The sequence below is a fragment of the Pinus tabuliformis genome, chromosome 7, assembly GCF_031772625.1.
Source record: "Pinus tabuliformis cultivar Carrire ecotype Pingquan chromosome 7, CPIR1, whole genome shotgun sequence".
Taxonomy (NCBI): Eukaryota; Viridiplantae; Streptophyta; class Pinopsida; order Pinales; family Pinaceae; genus Pinus; species Pinus tabuliformis.
This window is the reverse complement of record NC_142293.1, coordinates 440058703-440083371: the sequence shown is the minus strand read 5'-3', so window position 1 is coordinate 440083371 and position 24669 is coordinate 440058703. Positions and strand designations below refer to the sequence as shown.

The 24669-nt window shown below is 37.8% G+C and overlaps 1 protein-coding gene across 1 annotated transcript in view; it reads left to right on the top strand.

Annotated features, from left to right (window-relative positions):
- LOC149247863 (metal ion-binding protein) overlaps positions 1 to 24669 on the top strand; it is a 359567-nt gene that overhangs the window by 289220 nt on the left and 45678 nt on the right. Inside the window, exon 18 of the mRNA XM_089458307.1 lies at positions 13335 to 13451. Within this exon, the coding sequence (XP_089314433.1) occupies positions 13335 to 13451 (117 nt within the window). The remainder of the gene's footprint in view (positions 1 to 13334; positions 13452 to 24669) is intronic.

The following is a 24669-nucleotide window of genomic DNA, read 5'->3' as shown; positions in this document are numbered from 1 at the left end:
GCCTTTGCCAACTCAAGACCCAACAACAAAGCTTCATATTCAGCAACGTTGTTGGTTGCTTCAAATTCCAATTGATAGGCAAACTTGAAAATATGACCAAGAGGAGATTTTAATACTATCCCTGCACCTTTACCATGCCTAGATGATGCACCATCAAAATACATGTACCAAACTTTATCCTTGAGATCCCCAATCTTTTTATCAACTTTCTCATCGGGAAGAACTATGGAATTAGACAGAATAGCATAATTCCCAATGTTAGATTTTTCTTTAATTATCTCGTTATGAGGTATCTTAGGATCTTCAACATGAAATCTTCTCTCGGGCTCTCTATTAAGTCTTACAAAACCATCACCTCTAGGAGAAGGAATCATAACATATGACCAATTCATTTGAATAATCCCTCCTAGATCAGAGGCTCATTTTCTAGATAAAAGCATACCCCAAGCATCAGGCACATCAACAACAACAATGTCCATAACAATCATAATGTCAGGGTAAACCAATAAATGAACTTGTAAATCCTTGATTAGTCCATGAACTTCAATCTTCTTAGAATCCATGGCACATATGTTGTAGTAAGGCCTAGAAACTCTTAAATTAGGCTGTTCCATGACCCTCTTGGTCATGACACAAGCTAATGCACCAGAATCCAACATGCAATTATTCAATTTATATCCATTAACCATCAAAGTAATAAAGAATGGCTGATGATCCTTGTTATCTGAATCCAAACTTTGCAAATATATAGGAGCATCTTGATAATCAACGTCAGGTGCCTTCTGTTGAGAAACATTGACTTGAGGAGCTTCATTAGCTTTTAGTAACTTAGCTCTTTGGGAAGGAATCTTTGCAATCTTTGCCTTATTAAACCAACTTCCCAAATCAACATCTAATCTAGAGTTTGAACCCGGGTTAAAATTTCGAGGGGGAATTTGATTCCCACTTTGATCTTTATCCCTTCTTTGATAAGTTAAACCCTTATCTTTAGCAATTTCCATGATTCGCTCTGGAGAAGGCTTTTCACCATATAGTTTAACCATCATATCATCTTCATTCTCAAAATTATTTATACTAAAAGCTGATGTGGGAGGCATAACATCTCTACTGTTTTCCTTAACTTCCATCCAGTCTTTCATAGACAAAGAAAACTCTTTACCCACTACATTTATTTGATTACCTGCCCCAAACATTCCATTATCCAAAATCCTTCTAACTATGGGGCAAGTAGCCTCCTCATGAAGAGCATCACAAGCTCGACAATAAGGCGGAGCATCATCGACCAAATTAGTATGTTTAAGTGGATTAGGTGGTCTCTGCTCACTAGATTGACCTTTCTTTTGCCAATTATTATTTCGATTATTATTATTATTATTATTATTATTTTTAGACTGGAAATTTTGTGTTTGAGCTCTTTCCATTTGAACCAACCTATTATGCAAAGTAGTTATCTCCTTAGTATGGTTAGAGGTTAATTTCGCTTGGTTAAGCTCCATGCTTTCAATTTTTTGCAGTGATTTCTGAATAAGGTTGTTATCAGATTCTTGTACCTCTTTCTCTTTAGGTTCTTTCAATTTCGTTGAAGCCCTATCAAAACTTGGGATTTTAGATTTCCCAGATGCTGCCTTATCCTTTTCAAGCTCTACTGCTAAAGTTTGACAATCCTTATAAATCGGAAGTTTAGCACGTCTTAACTCATAAGAGGGCTCAGGGCTAAATGATTCAATATAAAAGTCCCGAAGAGATTTATTAGTAGGTCTATAATCTTGAGGTAATTCCTTAATAATATCATTGAACCTCTTGTCAAATTCTTCTGCGGTCTCATTTTCTCTCTTCTTAATGATACTGATAGCTTTTACGAGATGCCTTCCTTCTTTCTTATCTCCATACTTTTCCTTAAAGACATTAACAATCGATTGCAAAGAATCAAATGAATTATGTGGCTTTTCCGTAAACCAATCTAAAGCATCCCCCTCCAAGGTAAGAACAAAAAGGGTCATTTTTACATCTTCATGATTAAAATCAGTAGCCCTCGCATACTTACCCAGCCTTGAACTAAAAGATTTTAGATGAGAGTTAGCACTAGCTGCATTATTGCCCTGAAAGAGAGGCAATTTATCCATCCCATGCTTTGGAATATCATTGGGATAGCCTTAAATGTTAGCAAAGTTGCAAGGGGCGAATATGTCCATGATGTCGTGCTCGACCGGGTTAGTAAAAAGAAAACGGATATCGGAGAGGGCTTCTTGTCCGAGATTAATAGGAAGGGTATGAGAAGAGAGTTTGTGTAATCATACTCTGAGAGCCCTTTCAAGATCAGGAGCAGGAATAACCAAACTACTTGGATGTCTTCTAGTATACACTCTTATAGAAGATAGAGGAAGTGGAGTCACCACCTGGACAAAAGTCTAACTCGAAATAACCTGAAAGCAAGGAGCCAAGGACAAGGAACTTATCCTGGCAAGAGACAAAAGGATGAGAAGAAAGAAATGAGATGAATGTTGAAGAAACCAAGGACAAAAAAACTCTATCTTCGGCAACGACGCTAAAAAATGTTGTTGCACAGAATGTCTAGGCACTGCGACAACGCTCAGACCTGGGGCTGTCACCTTGATCCCCAATTTCTTCGTTTAAGCTGTCTCCCTACAACAGGCTAAGGGGGGTTAGACCCTATGGAAAAATGGAATGAAGAAGAACTGGTTGGGAACCAACCAGTTCGGGAGGCACAGCGAGGCGATCAAGTACTTGATTAAAGATTCAGCAAGACAAAGGATTAAATTAGATTTTAAACGATTAATACCAGTGCCTTATGGAGTCAATGATCTTGCTAGGGAAATGAAGACCAAGTAATCGATTAGCAACTGTTGCTTAGGTGAATGGCTATCTTATATGACATGTAGATCCTAAAAATTATATGAAATGCAGATCCTAAAACTTATATGAGATGTAAGAATCTTGGTTGATTTTAGTTAAATGCCTACTTAGATTGTGAATCCTTCAATCCTTTCTGTATTGAGCCTGATTTTGTAGTAATTGGCAAAGAGAAGATTAGGAGAAGCACACTAAGGTGTGATTAACGATACTGCTCCTGAACTTCTAACATACTCGGTGCCTTTAGCACTGCAGAGAGCTGTGTCTCTGACGACTGCAAGGTCACCGTTTTAAGTACTATTAAAACATGCTTCTCAAGAAAAGACGAATGGAGATCTATCCGTCTATCAACCAAGCTTATGCTTGGAAGTAAATTTTATCTATGCAAAGTTAACTTATATGCAAATGCACCGGAAGATGAGATGAAGTTAGAGTCGAGGATGGGGGAACACTTGCTTTGCTAAAGCCCTCAATTACCCGAATGAGATGTTCACTTTATTAGATGAAGAGTTAAAAGATAAACTCTTGAAGATATTACAATTAAAACACCAACTTATTTCAAATCTTCTTGATACAATTTAGCTCAAAGAGAACAAAAACTATTTTGCAATTTGATATGAATGTCAACAAATGCTCAAAAGTATGCTTAGCTTAGGAAACAGAGATATGAAATCTAGTATAATTCCACGATAAAATTCTTTGACAATTGCTTGAAAAATATTTGCAAAATGTCTAACATGTAACGAGCATTTAATAATTCAAGCAATGATGATCAATTTCAATAGATGCACAATGTTCTAGCAATTAAATTTCAAGAGATCCAAATACTTTAAACAACCATGAAATTTAATAATTCAAGCAATGATGATCAATTTCAATAGATGCACAATGTTCTAGCAATTAAATTTCAAGAGATCCAAATACTTTAAACAACCATGAAATTTAAATGCTAACCAATTTAGATCCTAGAATTTAAATGAGTATGCTTAGTGACCCAAATCTAGGAAAGTTACCATCTTCCTATAGTTAACCTTTAGATATAAAAATTTAAGCACATTTAACTAAGGAAAAATTTTGATACCACACAAGTTTTTCTTTTAGATCTTACCCTTAGCACAAAAAGACACCAAAAGGAATTTTAAATTTGACATTTTAATTAGTGCTTAGGAAGATATTTTTTTTTTTTTTTTTTGTAATGCTAAGCAAGACTTATTGTGGCAAAATAAAAAAATTTGATTTAATAAATTTTAAAATTTTTTATGGGCTAGAGGCCAGATAAAAAAATAAAAAAATCTTGAAGTGTGTAAATTAATATTTCCTAGCCACATAAAATAAACTTTTTAGGCTTTTCTAGGGTTTTTAAAATATTTATATTCTTTGGATTTTTTAATTTTTGAATAAAAATAAAATAATAAATCAAAATCTAAATAAAAGAAATAGAAATCAAAATAAAACAAATGAAAATAAAACCCAAATCTAACCCTTTTTTTAATTTCTTTTTTATGTTTTTCAGTTTCTTTTTTAAATCAAAAAATCAAAATGATAAAATCAAAACCAAAGATCAAAAATAAAAAAAAATTGTACAAACCCTATCTTAAACTATACATAACACAAAAAACTAATGCTTAACCCTAAACTTCACCATACAAATAACTAAAAGAATCGATTTTTTTTTTTTTTTTTTTTTATTGTTTATTGTGTGTAGGTGTAGGGCGTCCGAGAGAAGACCTCGACGACGGGGATGAAGGTAAAGGCTGGAAGGACTGCGAGAAATGTTTGCAGGTTGAGGGCAACAATGAGGATGGAAAGAGAGAAGCCACGGGCAGTGAAGGAGCACGTATGCAGCGATGAAAGGACGTGGAAGAGTAGCTGGAGAAGGGACTGCGGGGTTTGGAGGTTAATGGGATAACATCGGATGGACTGCAAGATGGAGTAGAACGCGAGGGAGCACGTGAGGCTGACAGTAGCAATGGAGAAAGGAGTGAGGATGGATGACAACGAAATACAAAGAATGAAGGGATTGTGGGGGTTTGATGGCAGCTATGCAGTGGTAGGGAGCAGAGATGAAAGGTAGCGTGGATGGGAAAGAAAAAACATAGTAGATTAGGCAACGATGGAAGGGGTTTCAAAACTTAAACCAGAGATCTGGGAGTTGGAGCAACCACAAACAATGCTTCCCAGAAATTTCGAAAATTTTTGTAGCACAAAAACTAACCCCAGGTAGGAGACAGGAGAAACTGGTAGACGAATAACCCAACAAAATTTTCCAGAAATCTTTGATTAAAACGATTTACTTTTGCTTGAGATTCACCAGTCAAACCCTTCAAAAAAAATTTAAAATTTTTCTTGATTCAATAAAAATTTAAGAAACCCTTGGGTTGCAAATAATGCCCCTGCAAAAGCTGGTTTTGAGGCCAGATCTTACCCTCCAAGGCCTAGTTCTGGCTTCAAAATCAAACTTCACCTTTAGATCTGCAACCTGTTCTTGAAAACAAAAACACCCAGAACCCGAATATACAAAATAAATGAAACCCTAGAAACCCTAGTCAGAGAAAATAAAAGAAATTACAGATCTATGCATAGGGACAACAAATCTATTAGATCTAGCGAGTGTGAGTCCAACTCTGCTCCTAGATTTGATAACCTAAGGCTCTTAAAATCCAGATTTATCAATTCAGCACAGAAGAATTTGAAATTTTGATTTTAACCAGAGGTGCTTCGCCCAAAACCCTTCATGCATCAACAATAAAATTTCTTATGATAAGCCCGAGATCCAATCACGCTGGGCTCTTCAGAAAATACGAATCGGGAGTTGGCTGGTCCAATTGAAAACTTCCTCGAACGCCCGATGATCTAAAAATAAAAAATTTCCTGCACAACTCAATTCAACCATCAACATAGAGCGAGAAAATGGTAATAAAATTCAGATTTAATAGAGATACCTGCTATTATATTCAAAACTTATATTACCATTCAAACCCCAGCAACTGAGCAAGATCTCTGTGCTCAAATCACTCTTTAGAAAGCTATCATCAACGGCTAAAAGGAAATCTATGCATGAAAATGGCACATCTCACAGTATTTCCATGAAGAGTAACATTAGCAGAAATTAATCCCAAAATCTTTCTTTATTGCTTATAAAAAAGATTACAAGAGAGCTTTCACTTAGCACACGACTCAAAGATTGGATTCTCTCAACTGACAACTGACCTCCTATTTAAAGATAAATCTTCCAACGACTAGTTTGAGTGATCCCTGTCAAATTAATCTCGACAATTGATGAGGATCAAAATTTCTTTTAATCCTATCTATTGAAGTTTTAAATTATTGAGGAAATTTCGAATTTTTTAATCAAATGCATTTTAATTAATTCAAAAATTAAATTAAAATTTCATCAAAATTTTGACTTTGACTTAACCCCAAGGACCAAAGGCTTAAAATTTAGGAAAATAATTAATTTACCTTAGTCCCAAGACCTCTTAAAATTTAATTTTTAAGGACCAACAAATTTTTCCTTCGGAGAATTTACATTTACTTAGGACCTAGAATTAATTAAATTTCTGGCTTAGGATTTTAATTAATTTTGGTCAAAAAATTTAATTAATTAACTTATGAGGGGACAAATATTTTTCCAGCCCTCAAGACACTTTACATCATTATTTTCATGTCTTTTACATCACAAGGAGAAAACCCATCTGAAATAGACGCTCACAAACTATCCATTTCTGCGACACAAGTATAATTCAACAGACTAAGGAATTTGTAATAAAATAACCTAACCAAATAGTTAGGATTATTCCCAAATCACTTTTACATAGACTTGATCTATAACACTAGGACTCACTTAAGATCCTGATGACAAAACTCATTCCAACTTTGGGGTAAGGCTAAAGGAAAACTCTATCGACCATCCAAGAATGGATCAGTGAGACAAAAAACCTCCCAGAATGTAGATCGTTACCAAAAAAATAGGTTTACCTAGGCAAATACATACATGACACAGATCTGCTGAGATTATTTACATCGCATACATGCAAAATGGGTTTATATTGTAACATGACAATCCGGTTGATGATAATAGCTAGACGACGTGGACACATAGATCAGGTGCTATACCTTTTGTGAAAAAAGCGGGTGTATAGCTATGGGTCGTTGACATGTAGTTGTCAACACGCCCCACTAATCCATGGCCAAAAGTGTCCATGATAAGTAAGCAAAAATCCCCAATTACATAGTGAAAGCCATACTTTCGGGGTTGGAATATTGAGAAATCAATGCTAGTAAGAATTAGGGTTTTGATCCCTCTTCTTGATAATTACTTGTGAATAATGTTGGCTTCTTTTACTTCTTTATTAAATTATGTTTCATCAAGCAATTTTCAAATTATATGTGTATGAAGATCACAAGAACAAGAGACACAAGATGTAGGCAGACAACTAGGGCAAAACCCGTATGACGTGTGTTGTCGCGCAGTGTGTCTAGGCAGCGTGACAACGCTCAGACCAGGGGTTGTCACCATGATCCCCGATCTCTCTGTTTAAGCCGTTTCCCTGAAGCAGGCTAAGGGGGGTAGACCCTATGAGATAGAGGATGACCAACTGGGAACCAGCTGGCTTGGGAGACACAACAGGGGGAAACAAGCACTTGATCGATTTTAGAATTTGATTAGATCTTTAAATGCTTAAGACAAGTGCCTTATGGAGTTAATGAAAACCAAGTAATTAATTAGCTGTCATTGCTTTATGAAGTAATTTAATGACTGCTTGAAAATATTTACAAAATATCCAACATGTAACGAGCATTATATAATCCAAGCAACGATTAATTTCACCAGATGCAAGATATTCAAAAGATGCATAGAGCTCTAGCAATTAAATTTCAAAGGACCAAATTCATTACTCAACCATGAAATTCAAATGCTAACCAGTTCATAAAATGATTCATCACTTTCAGATAGCTAATCGTCACACAAGACATAAGCGCATTTAACTATATAAAAATGACAAACATTAATCCCACATTTAAAATATTTTAGCCTTAGCGAAAAAGATACACCCAGGATTACAAATGTGACAAAATATTTCATTTCTTTTTTTTTTAATTTTTAATTTTATTTTTTATGATTAAAATCAAAATCATAAAATAAAAAAAACTAAAATCTAAAATAAGACCAAACCAAAACCTAAAACTTTTTATTTTTTATTTTTTTATTATTTTTTTATGCTATAATGTTCCAAATTTAAAATTAAAATATAACAAAACTAAAATCGAAAATATCTAAAACCAGAATCTAGCCAAAATCTAATCTAAATCAAATGAAAATCGAACTTTTAATTTTAATTTTTTAAAGAGCCAAACTAAAAGAAAATAAAATCGAAATTTTAATCTTTTAAATGGATGGAGTCCTAACCTAAATCGAAGACCAAATGAAATAAAATAAAAAAGGGAAAAACCTACGCTAACCCTATTCATATGCACACATAAAAAATCGAAATTTGCTGTTGTTTACTGTTGCAGGTGAGAGCACATCAAGGAGAATGGATTGCGTGCAGGCTCTAGGCTAAAGACTGGACAACGGAAAGGGTTTGCAGGTGAATACGCATGAGGAGCAACTCTAATGGAGGCTGCACGCAGGTGGAGAGGGACGATGGGGAAGGCTGTGGGAGAGTCTGAGATGAAGAGGAGACAACGTGGGCAGAGAGCAGCGTGAAGAATAGTGGCAAAACTGAGGTTGCCAGAGGGTTGTTGGCAGCAATCAAGCAATCACAGATTACTAAAAAAAAATTCAAAAAATTCATGTAACAAAGATTGCCCTGGAAACCCTTGAATTTCTCCAGAAAACTTAAACAAATTTTAAATCCTGCCAACCCTTATAAAAATTTTCTGGATTTTCAAACCCTTGAACAACAGAAACGTACACCTGCAAAAAACGGGTTCTGAAGCAAATATTCCTGCTAGAGCTGATCTTGAGGCCAGATCTTACCCTCCAGGGCCTAGATATGGCTTTGGATAAAATGTTTTCTTCCGACTTGCAACCTGCAATAACAAAAACTGAACACCTAGAAATAAAATGTGCAAGAAACAAAACTAAAAACCCTAAAACCAGTTAAATAATTACAGTATTCACAGGTTAAAGGCTTTAAAAAGCCAGATCTGTCATTATGCCACATAAATACTTTTTAAGATTTTGAATTTAAGATGAGGTGCTTCAGAAAACCCTTCATGCATCCGCAATATAAATTCTAATGATAAGCTCGGGATCAAAACCAACTGGGCTCTTCAGAAAATGCAATTCGGGAATTGGCTGGTTCAGCCGAGAACTTCCCTGAACGCCCGGTAAACTCAAAATCAAGGATATCCTGCACAACTTAATTCAACTATTAACAAAGAGGGAGAAAACGATACTAAAATCTAGATCTAATGGAGATACCTACCATCATATTCAGAAATTTAACTATCGTTCAAACCCTAGCGACTAAACAAGATACCTGTGTTTAAAATCACTCTTTATAAAGCTATCATCAAAGGCTGAAAATAAAATCATGCACAAAAATAAAACATCTTACAACATTTCCGGAAGAGTAACACCAACAAGATTTCAACCCCAAAGTCTTTCTTTATTGCACATGGAAAATGACTATAAGAGAGATTTCTTTAGCACACGACTCTAAGATCGAATGATCTCAAATGACTCTTGACACCTTATTTAAAGGAAAATTTCTCAATGGCTAGTTCGAGTGATCCATGTCAAAGTGATCTCGACCGTAGATGAGGATCAAAATATTTTTTAATCTTATCCGTCAAAATTTTAAATGCATTTTAATATATTAAAAATTAAAATTTTGCATTTATTTCCTCAAAACTTTGAACTTTTATTATTTTATTTTTTAAAATTTATTTATTTATTGTATTGTATTTTATTTTTTATTTTTTTAATTTTATTATTTTATTATTTTTATTGGACCCTCGAACTTAGCCATTGGAAAAATCACCTAGGACCTAGGACTTATGAGGGGATAAAACATTTTCTAACCCTCAAGACACTTTACATCATGACCATTTACATTTTTACATCTCAAGGGGGGAAAATCCATTTGACACAGACCCTCATAGACTACCCAGTTCTGCGACACAAATATAATCTAGCAGATCAAGCAATTTGTAATGACCTAACCAAATAGTTAGGATTATTTCCAAATCACTTTTAGATAGACTTGATCTAACACACTAGGACTCCCCTAAGATTCTAATGACAAAATCCATTCCGGCTTTGGGGTTAGGTTGAAGGAAAACTCTACCAATCATGGATCAGTAAGACAAAAAACCTTCCGGAACGTAGATCATCACTAGAAGATTAGGTTTACCTAGGTAATTACATGACACAGATCTGCTAAGATTATTTACAATTTATACATGCAGACTGGGTTTACAAAATAACGTGATCAGGCTGATGATGATAGTCGAATAGCACAGACATATCGATCAAGCGCTATCTCTTTTGTGAAAAAAAGGGGTATATTGCTATGGGTAGTTGATACGTAGTGGTCAACAAGGTGAAAACCCAGTCGAAACTCTTCCTTCAGTAGATTCAAAGACAAGATGAGATAATCCAAGACTCTTTGACCTAGACATAGACTTCCTCCCATCACCAAGTCAGCCCTTTGTTCTTCTCCAAGTGATAACTCCCCAGCAACAACTTCGACCTAGAACTTTGACCTTGCAACAACAGAATTGCAGCTTCCTTGTAATAAAGCTTCGACCTATAGTAAAATTCAGAATTTTGACCGCTGCAAATGCGCAATAACTTCGCACGTGTGAGAGATAGATGGCCCAAAACTTCGATTTTGTCTTTAACTGCAATCTTCTTCCTTCTCTAGCAACTTTGCACTTTTTTTGCCTCTCTTTCTTGTGTATCAAACTTGTTGAGTGAGTGATACAAATGGATCAAACTTCTTTTTTATATATAGCCTCTTTTGTGGGTGGAATTGCCCTAATGTAGGCCGACTTCATGAAGATAAGGCTGACTTGGTGTGGAGGTGTCAAATGACCTATTTGACTCAAAAATAATTCTTTTTACATGATACAAAAGCCAAAAGAAGGGTCTAATGAAATTGACAATGACTCTATTGATTCAGTATCAAACCTAGAAGCCTACAATGGAGACTTTGTCTCAAAAAATGATGACCCAAGCATGAAACCCATGCTTTAATAAGTCATTTTTATTAATGATAAAATTTCTTTTAACAAATAAATTACATTATACAATTATGAAGACCAAACCTAGGTACGTTCTTCAACATGGAAGACCCACCTTCAAACATACGATCATGACAAATGGGCGAGGGTGCATAATGACTAGCTCAGGTGGCGGAGATAGTGGCACATCGAGCTATTTGGTGGTTGCAAGGGGTTGCTAGTTGTCGGTTGAAGACAGTGTAGGAGAAAAAATTCTCCTATGGGTGTCACCCACAGGTAGTGGGTAACAGTGCCACTGTTTGAAAATGTGTGCCACAGGTCCAACAATCTCTGCCTTGAAAATTGGACCACTGTTCTGACGTTTCAGACCTTGGAAATCATACCACAGACAGCCTTCTGAACCCTAAAATTCCTGCCACAGATCTTCACTGTCAGGCCTCAAATTTTATGCCTCTGTTCAGCAAACCCGACCCACAAAATTCGTGCTTTACACCAGCAAATATTTTCCTCAAATTCAATGCTGTCAGGTTAGGAATCTCTCCTTGATTTTTTCGCTGACAGAGCTCTGAGAAGGTACCTCAATTTTCAGGCATGCCTGTCTTCCTTTTCTGCCTGGAAACTCGCACTGGAACTCAGCCTTTATCTTGGGCTGCATGCTGCTCAATCAGATTAAGAACTCGGCCCTGTTAGTCTTCTCCAAACTGCTGTAGATTGTTCTCTTCTTCAACAAATAGCTCTCTCAGCCTCTTTCCCTTCTGTCCTCGCTCTTCTCCAACACTTGCACATGAAGAATGAAAGATCTCTTTGCCTTTTTCCTCCTTTTTAGTCTCATAATGATGCGAATGCCTATCCCTAGCATCAAGGGCTGAGATTAGATCTCAGCTCTCCTTGATCAAGGGGGGAGATCTAATCTTCCATTGACCCCCTCTGATGTCTCCTCCATCATTAATGAGCCTCTCTAGTCACTTTATTAACTTCTTGTACCATGGATTTTTTCTCATAAAGTAACTTTTAAAACATAGTCACTTTAATATAATAAAATACAACGTACTTTTAGTACCTCATAAAGTGACTAAAAAGCGACATGACTTTAATAACTCATAAGATCACACCAAAAGGGTTGGTTAACATTGTGTTAATAGGCATAGGCAAATAACACTAGAAAACACCTCCTTGATACCTTTTTTCAACATGGTCCCCATCAAACAGCTAACATCATGGGGGTCAACTGAGACAATGCTAGAAACATCTCTTTCAAAACATCCATGGACAGTCCACAGATCTCATCTGTGGAACTGCTGGTTATGATAAAAATCACAAAGTGAATCGATCCTCCTTTTACTCCCACATGTCATGGGACAACATAAAGAACACTGAACATTGAATGTCATTGGCCCAAAACTCACAGTGAACAGCATACTCATTTTTAAGTATTATGTAACTGACATAAGTGGATGAAACACCATGCTTAAGTTGCTATACATGAATTTATCACATAATATGAAGAAAATTTGAAAACTAGAAGTGTACGACACATTTAAAAATCCTGGGAGACTCAAAAGAGGGGTTAAGATCAAAAGGTAACTCATCTTTCTGCCCCTCACCATTTTACATCATCACTTTGCATAGCCTTTAAGTTGAACCCCTGTTTGATGACAAGCAATAGAAGCAGGAGCAGAGCAGAACCGGATGCAGAAGTCCCCTGTATTCATCAAAGGTCACAGCTTGTGAACTAGAAAGTGCTCCGGTTCATCTTGGATTAGCCTGAGAAATTAATTTTCAGCAAATCCATGGATCCCTGTATCTAGAATGAATTTAATTCTTTTTCGTGTGGCAGATAAGGAGTAGATTTGTGTCCCTTCATTATCTGCAAGGTTTATTCTTTATAAATTGTTTCTTCAAATCATAACTCTTTTATCTATGCTAGATTTGTGTCCAACTTTTTTATGATATGCTTCTCCATCCATTTTTTGATAGCATGAATGATATTCTTTTGGTTGTGCTCTTTTTATACAAAATATTTATTATTTTTGTGAATAGCTTCTCATTTTAACAAATTGAATGAAAAGGATCTGGTTTGCTTATAATGTATTTTCTACTGAGTATGGATGATGTGAAAAAGATTAACTCTCTTAGTTTTGCCTGTTTTACTTTCACAATAAGGTTAGGTTATTGCTTAAAACTTTTCTCTTTATGCAAACGTTATGGAAATTAATTTCTATTGTGCATTCGCTTCCACAAGCTGATCTAATGCCATGTGATTGAAGGTGTGCTGGAGCTGGTCATTTACGAGATGATATATTGGACCATAAAAAGAAATTAGAAACATGTGTTGATGAGGAACGTAGGTCATATCTTCTTGATATGGGCATCAAGGCTTTAAGGTCTGCACAATTCCTACATAATCCCTCAAAGGACTAGACTTTTAGTTCTCAATCATCAGTTACCTCTCTGGGAGGAATGAAGTTGCATATTTAAAAATTAAAACACATACTTTTCTGGCATATATCAATAGTAGAAGGAAACTATACTGAGTGTTGCGTATAACATGTGAATTGATGTTTGGGCATGTTGTCAGTAACATGTGAATTAAGTTTGATACTGCTGGTGTTAAAAGTAGAAATTAAGACTATCAGATCAACGATGAAGCTTGAATGCATTTCCTTTTATTTAGTATATAAATTTGGATTTTATGCGTTGGTGACATAATGGTAGAGGGACTTGTAGGATTTTTTCTCTATTTGTTTCAGTTATTGTATATTATGAAGTTCCATTTTTGCACAGGATAATTAGCCTGTATATTACACAGAATATCCCATAGGCTTTGTATGCATCATACATGATTTGATGTTTTGCCGTTCTGCTGAGAGCAATTTCTGTTTCTTATTTGAATAGATTACAATAAACCTACAATAGATTACAATTTCCGTTTTCCTTCAGTTGTAATAAGGCTATCAATTGATTACAACTGAAGGAGAAAACATAAACCTTGGCATCAAAATTGGGCAGTATTATTATCGTCCATAGGTGGAGCCATATTTACCAAGATCCCGAGCAAAAGGCTTGGCTTTTGCATTTCACCATCTCTTCAACAAAATGCTGTAACAATCATAATTATGGAAAGGGAGGCTTGTGTTGAGAAATCACTGCTAGTAGAGTTAGGGTTAGATTTCTCTTTCTTGATAATTACTTGTGAATTATGTTGCCTTCTTTTACTTCTTTGTTATATTATCTTTCATCAAACAATTACCAAATTATGTGTGTATGAAGATAACAAAAACACAAGAGTCCAAGACACAAGATTTAGGCACTTTGCCAGGGAAAAACCCCTATCTAGGGGAAAACACAATGAAAATATCTTCCTTCAATAGTTTTCTTGAAACTCTTCAACCTATACACAGAGCTCCTCCAACCACCAAGTCAGCCTCTCCTTCCAGTAAGTTCGACCTAGATCTTCGACCTTGATGCAGCAGTAATTTGACCCAGCAAATCTAGGATTTCGGCCTTCCAGCAGCAAAATCTTTGATCCAACACTTTCAGAATTTCAACCCTTCCAGCAGTAAAACATTGATCCAACAACTGGCCCAGTAACTTCGCATAAGAGAGAGAAAGAGATAGCCCAAAACTTCGACCTAGATCCTTCCAAATCTTTTTCTTCTCTTCTTGGAAATTTTGCACTTTTCTGCCTTCTTGTTCTTGGATATCGAACTTGTGAGTGAGATGGTCCAAAAGAATTCGAACTGCTTGTATATATAGGCTTTAGGTGAGGTTGAATTTCCGAATGTGACGCCGACTTGGTGTGGAGGTGTCAAATACCTAATTTGACTCAATAGAAATCATTTTACATGATTCAAAAGCCTAAGAAGGGTCTCATAAGATGGACAATGACTCTAATGACTCAATATAAATCCTAGGAGTCCACAATGGGGACTTTGACTAATAAAAGATGACCCAAGCATGAAACCCATGCTTTAATAAGTCATTGTAATAATAATAAAATTGTTCTTTTCATTCTTTTGACAAGTACATTACATAATGACTCATACATTTATGAAGACTGAACCTAGTTACATTCTTCAACACTCCCTATTAACTAGGGAGCTATTCATAATAACATATACAAGTACAAGGAAGATCTCAAAACATATGAACTATGAAGAGTTTAGGCATCGCAATGCCATGGACTAGATTCCTGACCAGGGCAATCTATCCAAGGTCTTCCAACAGTTTAGGCACTCACGGTGCCATGGACTAGATTCTTGACCAGGGCATCTATCCGAGTGGGACTAAGATGGAATAAAGCTTTGAACCTCTAGGTACCATAAGGCTTACTTGTTAACCATCAACCCAGGGATCCAGGTGTGTATCCAAGGTCAGAGCTCTATGACCAATGTCACCCTTCCTACTTCGGGATCTAGACATCAACACATAGTGCTAGGCAAATGTCTTCCTAGGCATTGTGTCTTGTTACCGCTCAAACTAGTAGGGGACCTAAAGGGGTTCCTAAGAGGGCAATTGCTAGGTTAAGGGCAACAATGGAGGCTTAGCCCACTATTACCAGAGCTGAGTCTCCCTGCTCTTTATGGACTTTCACTAATGGGAGGAGCCCCGATAGTGTAGGGATTCACTTGTAAATTATATGTCAATGGATAGGTGAGTTGGATGGTTGAGGGAGAAAGGATAGGCTTATGAACAAGTTTCTCAATCCCTATTATCCTTGGGAAGGTTGGATTCCCAAATGGTCCTTAACAAATAGTCTTTATTGAGAAGTGAGAAGTGGGACCACATGAGGCCATGTGGACCCAACTCATGTTCGGGGATGGAATGTAGCAACCAATGATGTTCATATCCTGGATAAGGTGAGGGGAAAGGACCAAACAAGAATACTTACTTCAAAAGGTTGAATTGATCCTATTGAGGTCTATCCTTGGGGATGCCTAGGCACAATTCGATCCTAAAGCTAGGTCTTGAGGTTCCTGGAGATTCCACCTTTAGAATTGCCTCAAATTTGGAGGAGGGAGGGGACCCACCAGCGCAGTAGCCGATAGGAGATCAAATTTTTTACTTGGGTCAATTCCAGGGAAATTGATGCACTAGGTGACCTAATGGGCCTAGAATTGGGGAAAAAGTGGAAAATGGTTAAAAGAGGATTAAAATGATCACCCTTTAAGCACCAATGCCTAATTCACTTGGGGATATGGAGTCAAGGATGGTGATGGGTAAGAACTTGGTTTCTTGATCAAGGAGGCCCAAAAAGTCAACTTCATCCAATGTTGAGAGAAAGAAAAGAAAAGTGACCTTCAAGCATTTATACTTCAAAGCAAACGATGCAAGCTTATTGAGATAAATAATCTCTAAGACATTTCATTCATATAACATTGGCCCATACCAGTGTTGCGGGGGAGCCCCCCCCGATCCCGCTCCCAATCTGCGCTCCGGGCGGGACCGACTCGGGAGCGATTTCGGGAGCGTGCTCCCATAAAAAAATTTGCGCTCCCTGCGTATTTTTGGAGTATAGCAGGGAGCATCGCTCTCGTCGCTCCGGGAGTGATGAAAATGATTGCCGGGAGCAGGCCGAGCGGGAAAAAAAATTGGGCGGAAAAAAAAATCGGGTTTTTTGGAATAAAAGGAGGGAGGGAGGGAGGGAGGGTTTCATTTCAACATTGTGAGAGTGAGAGTGAGATTGAGATTGAGAGAGGGAGATTGAGAGGGTGAAAGTGAGGAGCAAGGAGAGAGTGAGAGAGAGCAAGGAGAGAGCAAGAGAGAGCAAGGAGAGAGTGAGGAGCAAGGAGAGAGCAAGAGAGAGCAAAGAGCAAGGAGCAAGAGAGTGAGGAGCAAGGAGAGAGCAAGAGAGAGCATAGAGCAAGGAGCAAGAGAGTGAGAGAGCAAGAGAAAGCAAGGAGCAAGGGGAGATTGAAGAGCTTGCAAGGGGAGATTGGATGCCAAAGAGGTAGGCTCTACAATATTGAATAGAGTGTCTAGCAATTTTTTTTTAATGTTTATTAAATTATTCCTAAATAAATAAATAAAATTTTCTCTATTTCCCATTCCCATTCCCATTCCATTTTTTAAAATTTTGCAGATTCAAAACTTCAAATTTCAAACATCATGGTTATATTTCTTGGCATTTTCTTCTTCTTGGTTCATTTTTTGGTTATTATGGTGCTGGAGAGTAGAAAAAGGAGGGTTGAAATTGAAAATGAAGAAGGGGATGAAGAAGGGGGACATAGTGGATTTGATGAAAACCCCGGTGAGGAGGAGCTGGAGGACAGTGAACATGAGTCAGCTCAAAAAACTAAACAAGACCAAACCCCATTGTGGAAATATGTTAACAGGCCTGAAGCAGGGAAAGTGGATGGAACCACTAAATTTCATTGCCCCCATTGCAACAATAATTACACAGGTTCATACACCCGTGCCAGAAAACACCTCTGCGGGAAAATGCCATGGGATGGAGATAAACAAATAGGAATCAAAACTTGTACAGGTGTGTCAGTAGCGGATAGAGCCAAATACATAAGGGAAGAGGAGGAAGCCCAATACAAATCTAAAAAATCAAAGGGTTTCTTTGAACCAAGCTCACAATCACATGCACAAAGAACTCCTTCAGGATCCTCCCAAGGCAGTGGATATGGAGGCACAGGGTCACCAAGTTTAAGGTGTAGAACCATATCAGATTTCCTTGATGAAGGGTGTAGGAATGATGTGGATTCAAAAGTTTACAGGTTTCTCTATGCATGTGGGATACCATTCAATGTTCTTCACTCACCTTATTGGCACGAAATGGTTTCCGCCATAAGTGATGCCCCTAAAGGAGACAAGAGCCCTGGGTATGACAAGGCAAGAATCGTTGGACTTGATCATGAAAAAGCAAAAATATCACATTTTTTGAATAGAATGACAAGTTATTGGACTGCACCATGGGGTGTCCATTGTATCTGATGGATGGACAAATGTAAAAGGCAAGCCATTGGTAAATGTTCTTGTTGTGTCTGTTAGTGGTGCCATCTTTCTTTCAGCATATGATTACTCAGACAAGTTCAAGACCGCCATCAACATTGCAGAACCATTACTTGAAACAATTGACCGTATTGGGCCATACAATGTCATCCAAGTCATCACTGATAATGCTCCTAATTGCAAGGTAGCGGGAGAAATTATTGAGGATAAATACCCCAACATATTTTGGTTTGGGTGTTTGGTTCACAAGAAAGGCAAACAAATGATAAAATTTATTACAAATCATAGTAATACCCATGGCCTTTTTCGCAGTCACTCAAGATTGGAGTTGTTGAAGATTGCGAGGACTAGATTTGGTAGCTATTACCTCACCTTCAGGCGCCTTTTGAAGATAAGAGAGTCATTGGCTAGCATGGTATCAAGTCCACATCGGCAGGTATTAAAGGAAGGACTACAAATGCAGCTGATAGGCAAGGTTTTGAACAAGTGGAGGAGGCCGCACTTGATGGTATGTTTTGGGCACGTGTGAGGCAAGTATTGGATTTCACCAAGCCCATTTATCACATGATTCAGTTTGTAGATACAAATAAACTAGTGATTGGCGAGGTGTATGAGCAGATGGATACCATGTTGGGGCAAATAAAAGATATTGTTCATAACAATGATCCCAATTTGTACAAACTGATTCATGATTGTGTGTGTGTGTACGGTGGGATAAACTTAATGTTCCACTACATTGCTTGGCGTATATCCTTACGCCAAAATACTACTCTACATCTTGTTGGGCCAACTTGCACCAGGGGGTGGGGTTAGGGCCAAACCCCATATAAATGAAGAGGTATCTACAGGATATTTGGAAGCATTAGAAAAGTTGATACCTGACAGGGAGAAATGTGCTAGTGTGTGTCTTGAAATAGGCAGATACTTCAGTTGCATTGGTTTGTTTGGTACCTTTCATGCAATGGAAGATAGAGATAGATTTGATTCTCTCATATGGTGGGAATCATATGGCGGCCATGGACTTTTTCCAAAATTGGAAAGAAAAGTTCTCTCACAGGTTGTAAATACTTCTTCTGCGGAGAGGTGTTGGAGCACCTACAGCTTCATACATAATGTGAAAAGAAATAGACTTAATGAAAACCGGGCAAAAAGCTTGGTTCATGTGGACTACAACTTGAGGTTGTTGAGTCATCACTGTGATCGGGCTTATCAGGATCCAACATATAAAATTTGGGACAACCACCTAGAGGATGATAATTTGGAGGATGGCACTATACATCTTGAAGAACTGGAAGTAGAACTTATAAGAGAGTAAGATGAAGCAACAACCATGCCACCTCCACCATCCAGTAACAGTGCTCGAGTTCTGAGTCTTGTTCCTTTGTTGTCGCCGCCTCCATCTACACCCTCATGTGGAGGCCATGTGCCTTCTAGTTCCGGTTGTCAGTGTATGTGGGAGACTCCTAGAAGACCACCAGGACCTGCTCATACATTAGACACTTCTCATGGCAAGGGCCACATGTAGTAGTAGATAATAGATTTATAGTTTAATTGCTTTTTCTAGTTTCTATTAGTTTTCATAATTGTGGAGTCTTGACTCTTTCATATCATAATGATATTTATTGTAAACAACATATCACTGTGACAATTTAAGTTTGAAGTTTGAAGTTGGCAATTATAACTCATTGGTAATGATTATGAATTATGAATATGATGCTTCGTGAAAGTTGTTTCATTTCATTTCATAATTCATTTGATAACATTTCATTTCATGTTAGATATTATTTCTTGTAATGGTTAGACTTAGCTTACAAGTACAACTTTGGTGATCAATGATGATAAATGTTATATATTGAATTTTCAATTTTGAAAGCTTGAAGTTGAAACTTTAAGATTGATGAATCATGAATCATGATTCATGACTATGAGACTCAATATGTTGTATGTTACTAACTTGTGGACGTGGTTGATGAAGAATCAAGATTATAACTTCTAGATGATTGATGTTATATGGTTGATGGTTCAATGATCAATCTATGTTTTTTTTATGTTTTTTATATCTAATTCATCATTCTACATGTTTTTGTTGACATATATGTATCAAAATATAAAAAATATAAAAAATATATATATTATATAAAAATCGCTCTGGGATTCGCTCCCAGACCGGGAGCTTTTGAAAATGCCTCTCTTGTCCCTGTTTTTGCTCCTGCTCCCCACTTTCGCTCCCGCTCCCAAGTAACACTGGCTCGTACATTAAATTAGCTAAAACATGCTCAATTCCACATTTCGATTATGCAACAACTAGCCCTAATTTTAGCAGGCTGCAACAACAAGAATAATAACTTCAAATTTACTTACAGCGTTATAGAGTATATCCAACCAACATTTTGTTCACAAGATAAAGCTCCAAGACAAGATAAATAGTCCAAATCCATACGTCAAAATTCATCCATCTCGAGAAAATATCCTCCAAAGAAAAAAATGCAAAGTTCTCTATGATTAGAGAGATCCCAAGTCAAGTGATGATACAAATGAATGTATCTAACATCAATATATAGCCTCCTAAGGAGTTCGAATTAGGCTATAGGCCCCTAAAGATAAAAATAATTTGCAAATAATAACCCCTATTGGTGACAAGCCCACCAAACTAGTTCATAAATGTAAAAATAAGCCTCACAAGGGGCCAAATAATAATATGTGCTTGTTGTAGGGCCCTCCAAAGGCTCAATAACATCCTGAAGTGCCATATTGAGGAATAAATTCCTTGGAATATGATGGACAATGGGGCAGCCCCTTGTTCTCCAAGTAGTAGACTTGTGGTGCTCTGCCTCTCAGTGGGTCTGAGGGCACATCAATGACCCCATGGGTCTCCATATGAATCAGAGATGCCTGTAGATCCTTTGCAATGGTCCAAGTGGTGGAATGAATGCTGCCATGACATCGTACAAGTGTTGGGACACCTGCCAAGAGTGTGGGGCTTCTGTGCGGGCTTGCTGGGCATAGTGTACCAAGCATGTCACCATTGTCCCAAAAGTGGATTGCTAGTAGTCTATGAACATACATGAAGATCTGTGGAGTGCTGTCTGCTGTGGAACCCCATGGCTCTCTATGCACACCCTACATGTGCCAATGTGGACCTCTGGGGGTCAGGATCCCATATAGGGAAGCCAAACCCAAATGGAAACCACCTGCAATCCTACATAAGATCCAATGCGTCCCCTAGGCTTCCAATACAACTAGTCATTAAAATAATTGAGTAAGGGAGCTTACAAATCATGGATAACAAAGTGGGCACTTCATAATGGCGTGCCCTTCCCTAGTGGGCTTTGGCATGTGCTAGTGTCTCCAGGCTCCGAAGGGGGTTAGCCAAGGACCTTATTAAGTTTTTCTAGCTCTTAGAGGTAATTGTATGTCCAAGGTACATCCTTTTAGTGGGGGTGGCAACTTGCAAGTGACAAATAGGTGAAATGGAATAGGGAATGAGAAGGGTAGCCCTGGACCACATAGTGGGGCATAAGGGTAGCTAGATAAGGGGAATCCTATACCTAGGTATATAATGTATAAGAGGGAGCAGACGTGGTACATGTGGTGCCTCGGCCTTGATTTTTCCACCCTTATTTATATGCCTTTTGCCTTTTATGAATTTTCTTTAATCAATTGCTCGAGGCTCAAAGGACAAGAGCATGATGTGTATAATATAGTAGTGATTACTCCCTTTAAGGTAGGACGGCTCATTTCCCTCTAGGGGTTGGGACAAGCATGGGTTCCTGAATGATAAAGGAGGCTCATCTAGGGCCTATGGAACCATGGTGATGGCCATGGATGGGGTAGAGCTCATGTGTTGGCTTTTGCCCACATGCTGATTATTTTTGTACCAACCATATTTTGCATTTTGTGGTACAATTTCCTGTTAAATGTGGCCAATTATGCTTTTTCTTCTTTTTTTAGTTGGTTCAACCTTTGGGGCATCATTCCAGGCTTGACCTAAGGTGGGGGAAAGGGGATAGGGAGGTTAACCCTATGTGGACCCGACTAGAAGAAATGATAAATGGGGTTATAGTGAGTAGAAAGGGAGTAATATGTGTGGGTAAAGGAGTGGGACCACGCACCCAAAGTCGGGGTTTCCCAAGTAGTACCACCTTAGAACCAAATGGTTAATAAAGGAGATCCCATGGGACTAAGATCCATGGGTAACAACCAAAAGAGATCAAGGAGACAAGAATACAAACTAAGCCCACTCTTTCTGCCAAATCCCCCCATCAATCTGTACCAAGAAGTATGCATGTTAAGTAAACCCAATACTCAATTATCAAATGACAAGACATACCTTTATATTCAGGAGGCCCACCTTCAAACATATGATCAATACAGGTGGGTGAGGAACCCCATGGTTGGCTCAGGTGGCAAGGAAATGGCACAACGAGCTAGTACGAGGCATCAAGGGGCTGTTGGCTGCCTGCCGAGGCTCATCATGGAGAATTTTTTTCTCCTAGGGATATTACCCACAAAGTGGGGGGTAACATGTGTCACACACTAAGCCTCAACAAATCTCTTCCAAACTTTTATTATCATCAACGAGATCAACAATATCAACTAAACCAAGCATGCATCTAAGATATTCATACTTCTTATTAGGAAGAGAATTTATTAGTATATCAACTACCTGATCGTCAATCGGGACATACTATAGCTTCACAATCCCATCCTGCAACAAGTTCCTAATGTAGTGGAACTTATTTTTGATATGCTTCGTCTTAGCATGAAACACGTGATCTTTAGACATCTTGATGCAACTTTGATTGTCACAGTTGATCAATGTAGGACCTAGAGGCTTCTTGAACAAATCTATCAGAAGCTTCCTCAACCATACAACCTCCTTTCCTACTTGACATGCGACCACGTACTCTGCTTCAACACTACTCAAAGCAACGAGATCTTGCTTTCTACTAATCCATGAGATCATGGCAGATCCCAAACTAAAGCATCCACCTGTAGTGCTTCTTCCATCGGTCTCACTGCCACCCCAATCAAAATCTGTGAAGCCAATCAGCTTGACTTCCTTGCTATTGTACTTTAGGCAGTGATGTATAGTGCCACGAAGATATCTCAATATATGCTTGGCAGCTATCTAGTGATCATGACAAGGCTCCAACTGAAACTGACTAAGAATATTCACAACAAAACATATATCCGACCTAGTATTTACCAGATACATTAGAGAACCTACCAACTTACGATAGGAGGTAGGATCTACGAGACTTGAGTCAAAGCTCCTCAACTTCTTGAGATTGGTGATCATAAGAGTAGTCATGGGATTGGAATCCATCATTCCAAATTTCTACAACAACTTGGTGATATACTTTCCATACCCTGGATATCTCTCCCCGAGCCTCTGCCATACTTCTAGACCTAGGTAATAGTGCATCGGTCCCAGATCCTTCATCTGAAAGTCACCTGCCAGCAATGTCTTGCATTCTTGTATCCTTTGCTCCACACTTGTAATGAATATATCATCCAATGACTGGCTCATTATCCACAACCTAGATGTAGAGATTTGGATCAATAGTACTCTTCACGAACCCAATTCTTTGAAGGAATGCATCCATTCTTGCATACCATGCCCTAGGAGCTTGCTTCAAACCATATAGGGCCTTCTTGAGTCTACAAACATGAGTGTCTTTGCTATTTAGCTCAAAGCCTTTGGGTTGTTCAATGTATATTTCCTCATCGATGGTCCCATTCAAAAATGTTGTCTTTGCATCCATTTGATGGAAATTCCATCCCATTGTAGCAACCAATGAAACCAAGGATCTAATGGTAGTATACTTTGCAGTGGGTGCAAAAATTTCTTCATAATCTATCACTTCCTTCTGAGAGAAACTCCTTGCCACAAATCTAGCTTTGTATTTGTCTATACTTCCATCAACAACATGCTTGATCTTGTAGATCCATATGGAGGTGAACCAATTTGTCACTAGGTCTAGGAATGATTTCCGAACCCCATTTTTCATGATGGATTGATATTCTTCTTGCATTGCCTTCTTCCATACTTCTTGATGAGCAACTTCTTCAAATGTAGATGGTTCAACTTCAATCATTTTTGTCGTTTATGTGTTGAATAGGTTGTCATTGATGTCAAAGTGAGAGTAGTTGCAGGATGATTGCATAGGTGTGCAACAGGTCATTGATGTCAAAGCAAGAGCAGGTGCATGTATCAGGCAAATGAGAGGTTGCAGAAATGAAACCCTATCCCTAGGGTTTGAGTTCCTTGGACGATGAAGAGACTCGTTTTTCGTTGGCATTTTTGGAGAAACAAATCAATGTGCTTGCCTTGAAGACCCTCACCATCAAATTCTTCTCGTCGAGCTGTTTCTGGTGGTATGTTGAGCGTTTTGTGGGCCCTCACGGTTTGTGAGATATGGCCAATCAAAGTCAAAGCCCCATTTTAGGATCCAAAACCCCAAGGGCAGCCAAGGTGGCATCATAAGGTTATATGGCAATGAAATCAAAGTGGGCCCCAAAATCAAATTTAAATTAAGGACTATGATAATTTGATGAAGGGTTTCAAATTAAATCAAACTATCGAGTGGGCCTCGTGCTCAAATTTAAAAAAAATATAAATAAATATTAAATTCGGAT